The sequence below is a fragment of the Conger conger genome, chromosome 17, assembly GCF_963514075.1.
Source record: "Conger conger chromosome 17, fConCon1.1, whole genome shotgun sequence".
NCBI classification, from domain to species: Eukaryota; Metazoa; Chordata; class Actinopteri; order Anguilliformes; family Congridae; genus Conger; species Conger conger.
In genome coordinates, this window is record NC_083776.1 from 7314567 (window position 1) to 7322066 (window position 7500).

At 47.6% G+C, this 7500-nt stretch overlaps 1 protein-coding gene across 2 annotated transcripts in view; it reads right to left on the minus strand.

The window, feature by feature from the left end:
* The window catches only part of fgf14 (fibroblast growth factor 14), a 169192-nt gene that overhangs the window by 11738 nt on the left and 149954 nt on the right, over positions 1-7500 (minus strand). For both annotated transcript variants that reach the window (XM_061226163.1, XM_061226164.1), the window contains exon 4: positions 950-1148. In XM_061226163.1, coding sequence (XP_061082147.1) covers positions 950-1148 — 199 coding nt within the window. The remainder of the gene's footprint in view (positions 1-949; positions 1149-7500) is intronic.

Genomic DNA, 7500 nt, shown 5'->3' on the forward strand with positions numbered 1-7500 from the left:
AGGCAGGGAGCAGGAGGGACGGACTGCTGTCCCTGTGACCAGTGTCTCTCAGCCACAGACACGTGGCTTCTCCCCTCTTTCATAACGGCCACTATGAATTATGGAGCCGCAGATCATCACAGATTACGCGTCCGAGGGAAGACGGCCATAACTCACGTTGGGGGGGAGCAGTGCATGTAGGGACACCCCACAAATCCTCTGGGAAGATTTGTAGCATCTCATGTTTTACACGGTTCAATTAAGTGTGTGTGTGTGCGTGTGTGTGTGTGTGTGTGCGCGTGTGTGTGTGTGTGTGTGTGTGTGCATGTGTGTGTGTGAGTGTATGAGTGTATGAGTGTGTGTGTGTGTGCGTGTGTGTGTGTGTACGTGCGTGTATGTGTGTGTGTGTGTGTGTGTGTGCATGTGTGTGTGTGCGTGTGTGTGTGTGTGTGTGTGTGAGTGTATGAGTGTGTGCGTGTGCGTGTGCGTGTGCGTATGTGTGTGTGTGTGTGTGTGTGTGTGTGTGAGTGAGTGTGAGTGTGTGTGTGTGTGTGTGTGTGTGTGTGTGTCTGTGTGTGTGTGAGTGAGTGTGAGTGTGTGTGTACGTGTGTGTGTGTGTGTGTGTGTGTGTGTGTCGGGGCCAGCCGCCCCATGTCCTGTCTGTCACTTGGTAACCCTTTGACCTCGAAGACAAATGAATCATCTGCTCGGATATCACTTTTTACAGCCCCATCGTTGAGCTTCAGATGCCTCTTTTAAATCATTTACAAAATGGCTCATTTTCGGTCAGTTTCGAAATCGAACTAAAAGTCGAAACTGCTGAGATTAAAAACCCCTGTCCCCCCTAACCCCACATTGCTCTGCTCAGTCTAACCACCCGAAAGTCCCCTTGGATAAAAGCGTCAGATAGATAACGGTAATGTAATGTAATCGCTGCAGGTCTGCTCTCAGGCACCCCACGGTGACGTACCTTCTAATGGCTTGGGCAGGAAATGTGCAGCTGGTTTGGTTTTCTTCACGCGGTTGCCCTTCATGGCTTGGCCCTCCTTGTTGAGGCCCAGGAACCAGGCCCTGCCCGACTCCTGCTGTCGATACAGCATGGACGAGTAGATCACGTAGTAGTTCTCAAACACCGACTCTTTGAACTTGCATTCCGCCGTAAAGAGTTCCTGCGAGACACAAGAGGGGGGGAACGAATGAGACTGACCCGGCGGCCATTTTGTGCTGGCTGTGACAGACACTGGGCTCAACACTCATCTATCAAGTCAACCTCATAAGTGTTTTAGTCTTATACTTAAGACTTAAATTCTGTTTCTACAGCTTTTTTTTGGGGGGATAAATAAGAAAAAAAATATTTCCAATGAGGTGAGCCAGTTCTGACTCATTTCAAGATTTGCCAAAGAAAATGAAACCGTAAAACTTAAAACAAGCAAATATTTTCCACTCTTTAAGAAAAATCTTTTGAAGTCTCGTTACAAGACTCGTTATGGGTGGAAAGTGCCTGAAAATGGCCTCAGCGTTTGATACTGATGATGATGTAATGAGACCAGGCTCTCCCTGGTTCAGTCTGGGGGCTGCAGTAATGGACAGTGTTCAGGCTCTCCCTGGTTCAGTCTGGGGGCTGCAGTAACAGTGTTCAGGCTCTCCCTGGTTCAGCCTGGGGGCTGCAGTAATGGACAGTGTTCAGGCTCTCCCTGGTTCAGTCTGGGGGCTGCAGTAATGGACAGTGTTCAGGCTCTCCCTGGTTCAGTCTGGGGGCTGCAGTAAGAGTGTTCAGGCTCTCCCTGGTTCAGTCTGGGGGCTGTTCAGGTCGTCGTGTCCTTGTGAGCGAACAGGCCCCATGCGTCTTCTCTGTGTCTTCTGACAGAAACACGCCGAGCCGTCAAGGGAATCCACAAATATTCAGAGGAAAAAGGTTTTTCATGCCTGATTTTAATACACCAAGGTTGCAGCAAAGCCAATCGATCAAATCAGGACCAAAGCACGTCCAGCCCAAACCTTGTCTGCCTACGCTCACGGTGCATTCTGACATCAGGCTGGCACAGGAGGAACCTTAAAGGGCCGTTCACCCAACAATGAAATTAAAGTTTCCACTTACCCAGAGAACTGTCCACCCATCCAGATACCTGTGCTGAGATTTGAGAGTTTTGCAAAGTCGTTGCTGTAGACTTTTCCAATGTAACGGAACGGGTCATTGAACTGAATATAGAAAACTCGTTAAACCTCACTGAAACTATCTGGATGCATAGATGGCACTCCAGGTAAGTGGAAACATACTTAACCATGGCTGTGTTTCCCAGGCATGGGTCAGTCATGTAATTATTTTAGATTGAAATACATTTCTGTGCTGGTTTGATCTTGTTTCAAATGTGTCAGCACATAGAGATGTGGAAAATGCATTCAGTTAATGGAAAACAGTCAGCTCCATTTAACTGGGCATTGGACCGTCTGAATTCCCCACCGTCAGGAAGGCTGATCCAGATTAATCCCGCTGTCTGTACGAACACGCGCTTTGCCCACTGCCTGCGTAAGAATATAATCTCGCCCCAGTCCCTGTATGTGTGTCCAGGAGACTGCTGGCTCAGAAACCCGAACACAACAACCAGGCCTGTATTCAGGAACTCAACATGTACTACAGAGACATACGAGATAATCACAGACAACATGCAACAAATCACAAAATGTGTCAACGTGCTTACTTTATTGCTGAGCAGAGCGAATGGAGTCTCTGTATCGCTTTCCTGGAGAGTTTGGCCAGTAAAAATGATTAAAATAAAAAATTTATAAAATGAGTTCTCATGACTGTGTATGGGTTAGGTTTAACAACATGCCCATTAACAGCATTGTATCTGCTACACCAGTGTATAGGCCTGTGCATTGAGACTGGTACACCAGTATACCAGACTGTGCATTGTGTCTCCTACACCAGTATACCAGCCTGTGCATTGAGACTGGTACACCGGTATACCAGCCTGTGCATTGTGTCTGCTACACCAGTATACCAGCCTGTGCATTGAGTCTGCTACACCAGTATACCAGCCTGTGCATTGTGTCTGCTACACCAGTATAGCAGCCTGTGCATTGTGTCTCCTACACCAGTATACCAGCCTGTGCATTGTGTCTCCTACACCAGTATACCAGCCTGTGCATTGTGTCTGCTACACCAGTATACCAGCCTGTGCATTGTGTCTCCTACACCAGTATACCAGCCTGTGCATTGTGTCTCCTACACCAGTATACCAGCCTGTGCATTGTGTCTCCTATACCAGTATACTAGCCTGTGCATTGTGTCTCCTACACCAGTATACCAGCCTGTGCATTGTGTCTCCTACACCAGTATACCAACCTGTGCATTGTGTCTCCTACATCAGTATACCAGCCTGTGCATTGTGTCTCCTACACCAGTATACCAGCCTGTGCATTGTGTCTCCTACACCAGTATACCAGCCTGTGCACTGTGTCTCCTACACCAGTATACCAGCCTGTGCATGGGGCCATTAATCAGCTGGGTTAAAAGGCTGTGCTTACGTACAATCAGTGTTTATGCTCAGCACACGTTCTGATGGCGCATTGCCCTTAATAACGCTTCAACATTCTTCCCCTTTCTGTATAAATCTCACAAACGACTCGCTCCAGCAGAGAACGCAGGCTGCCAGTGCACACAGCAGAGATCAGTGTAGCCCTTCATCATCTGCCAGACGCGTAGTGAAGGAGCCCCTACTCCTGTTCCCTGTGAGAGCACTGTACTGATTACTGAGCCCCTAATACCCCCTGACTTATACCCCCTAATACCCCTTAGTGCCCCCCTGCCTTATACCCCCTAATACCCCCTAAGGCCCCCTGCCTGATACCCCCTAATATCCCTTAATGCCCCTCTGCCTAATACCCCCTGATACTCCATAATACCCCTTAATGCCCCTCTGCCTGATACCCCTTGATACCCCCTAATACCCCTTAATGCCCCTCTGCCTGATACCCCCGATACCCCTTAATGCCCCTCTGCCTGATACCCCCAAATAACCCTTAATGCCCCTCTGCCTGATACCCCCGATACCCCTTAATGCCCCTCTGCCTGATACCCCCAAATAACCCTGAATGCCCCCCTGCTGATACCCCCCAATACCCCCCTGCATTATACCCCCTAATACCCCTGAAACCCCCCTGCCTTATACCCCCTAATATTCCTTAATGCCCCTCTGCCTAATACCCCCTGATACCCCCTAATACCCCTCAATGCCCCCCTGCCTGATACCCCCTGATATCCCCCAATACCTCTTAATGCCCCTCCTGCTTGACATATGAGGACAGCGTCACTACAGTATGAGGTGGTCCCTGTACAGTCCAGTCTTGAAATCTCCACAGAACCATAGCTTTGCTTGCTATAAACCATTAGCATTATATTCGCAGCAGAATTGCTGTGGGACTCTAGGACCTGTGTCCTGTCACAGTGGTTCTCAACAGGTCTGCCAGGGATGCCTTGAGATAATGGGAGATTACTGAGCGTTTCCATCACAAAACATCACCAGCCATAAAAACTGTTATACTGCAGGGCTCATTTACAGCGCTTGGTTCAGTTCTGGTCCTGGAGTGCTGGCTTCTGTATCTAGCAGTCACCCAAGCTGCAGAGCTAAGTGGCTCTATATAGACACTGCTTTTCTCATATACGTGCTAGATCACACAGTGAAAAGCTTCATGTGGGGACACAAAAACAGTCTTCGGCTGCCATTCCGGATGTCAGATGGTGTTAATGTTACTGCTAATTAAGTAATTAAGGCGTGAAGTTGGCATGGAAACCAGAAAGAGATAAGGCCCTTGTTGCCTCTAATTCACAGAAACGATCAGAGAGTCTTCGGATTCAGCGCACCCCCCTAACATCACAACATTAGGCCTCTTTTACGCTCACGGACTGGAGACACAAAATGGCGCCCGATGGAGCTCAGTTGATGGAGGGAAAAAAACAAGAATGGAAGTAAATGACAGTCTGGGGAATGAAATCACTGACTGAAGCTGATGAAACTGTGTGATGTACAAGGGCAGGGAGAGCTCTCCAGCACCCTCGACTGGATTAGACGTTTTTTACGGGTGCAAACGTGAGAATCATCTCATCAAATGGCACCTTGTGCACCTGAGCAGTAGGCCAACTCCTTCATTAATACAGAGATTAAGGTTCCCGGGAATTAAATAAAATGAAATTGCAAAGCTGGAATGTAGTGGGGATCTAATTCTCCAATTTAATGTCTCCGCTACATTCCACTGCCCAGAATCTGAGCCAAGGATGGATAGAAAGATTTCACTGTACTCAGAAATGCACTTAGCACTCAACTTAATGTCAAGCTGGATATAAAGGAGTGAGTTATATCTTGAATATTCACCAGATGGGCAGGACAAAATGAGGCAAAACCGTAAGACTTAAAAGATTAAGCTTTCCACCTCATTCTGAACTATTACATAAACATCACTTCTCAGCCGTATAAATCTGATTGCCTGATTGTATTACGCATGTCCGTGGTACCTCCTATAGCTTTGTTACTCAGCTACAGATCACACAGACCAGAAAGCTGCTGATGTGGCTCCTGGATGAATTCAAGCAGGATTCTACCCCAGAAACAATGTTAACACAGAGGCCTGGTGTCTAGAGTCAATCCCTGCTTGAAAGCTGGTCATAAAGCTGGTCTAGCTGGATGTGAGCTGGTCAACCAGCATGACCAAGTTGGTCATAAAGCTGGTCTAGCTGGAGGTGAGCTGGTCAACCTGCATGACCAAGCTGGTCATAAAGCTGGTCTAGCTGGAGGTGAGCTGGTCAACCAGCATGACCAAGCTGGTCATAAAGCTGGTCTAGCTGGATGTGAGCTGGTCAACCTGCATGACCAAGCTGGTCATAAAGCTGGTCTAGCTGGATGTGAGCTGGTCAACCAGCTAGTGCTGGTAGTTTGTCTGGGCTGGTAGCTGATCTGAGCCATTTAAAAGCCCAGCTGGAGACGCCTCCTGCTTCCCAGCTCCATGGATCCCGATGGCAACAGCTCAGTGGCGCATGAAGGCAGGTCATGGAGGTGGCCATTTTGATTGATTGATTGATTTTATTTGACATGTTTTTAAATCGACATAGTGTGAGTAGCCCTGAGCGAACAAGCATATACGTAGTACAATTATGGAGGGAACACAACACGGTAAAGTCTCGATGACTGATTTCCACTGCGGTCTTTGCTGCACAAGGCCTTGGTCAGCACAGGCAGGGCGGAATGCATGTGTCACCAACATTAAAAGGACCATACGCGCTGTACATTACACTACATACACACTCAAAGGCCACATCGATATTTCCGATTTCTAAACTCATCAGCCATTCCTTCACTGCTCTTTTGAAGTGTTTAACGGAGGCAGTTGATTCCATTCCATTGAAGCCGAGTTTGACTCAAGGGCTTTTGGCAGCAGAGCTCTGCACTGGGTCACCCTCCTCTCCCAGCTCTGATCTGAACAACAACCACCACCACAACAACCACAACAACCACACCTACAACCACCACCACCACCACCACAACAACCACCACAACAACCACAACAACCACACCTACAACCACCACCACCACCACAACAACCACCACAACAACAACAACCACCACAACCACCACAACAACAACAACCACCACAACAACCACCATCACCACCACCACCACAACAACCACCACAACAACCACAACTACAACCACCACTCACTGTCCCATCTGCAGACATTTCATTGTTACAAAAAACTTTAACTGTATTTTTATTTCCCAGATATGAATGTAAAAAACCCATACATTCATTTCCCGTAACTACGAGGATCAGTGTAAAAGTGTGCCAAGCAGGGATCCCTAGAGAGTGATGTGTCTGACAGCTGAGCTGGAGATGGGGAACAGCAATGATGAAATAGTCATGTCTCATACACAAAGCATTAGGCATTGTGTAATTAAAAGCCTTAATGATTCGCGTTCATTTAGCCATTAAGGAACACATCATTACAGTGATGTACCAACATGTCTTCTTAATGGAGCCATCTGTAGGATGGAGAGCCACTGGTTTGCAGAGACTATCCTATTCCACATATATATATATATAAAAAATATATTGCCATGTATTTAAAATGCACCGCAAATATACACACAATATATGTTGATCCTTTGAGCCCAAATCTGTTCCATCCTGGTGAAAGCAAAGCGTTTTAGCTTCATGGCTGCCCGAGTCATTTCAAACCAGGTCATTAATTACAGCGTGACATCGTCAGGTGAGACGCATCGCCGGTTCGCTGGCTCCGATAATTAGCGGGATAATTTCATGCGCGGATGAGCGAGTGGGGCGCACACGGACGGCTCTCGATCCTCCCGCAGCCTGACACGACCCGCTGACCCCAAACCCACTCCACACACCAGAGACACCGCGCACTTTCATTGTCAAACTCACCAACAAAGGCATCAGGTATCCTCTAAACACCCGGCAGAACGTAAAAAGCGAAGTATTTACATTTTAAATAATAATAATCATGAC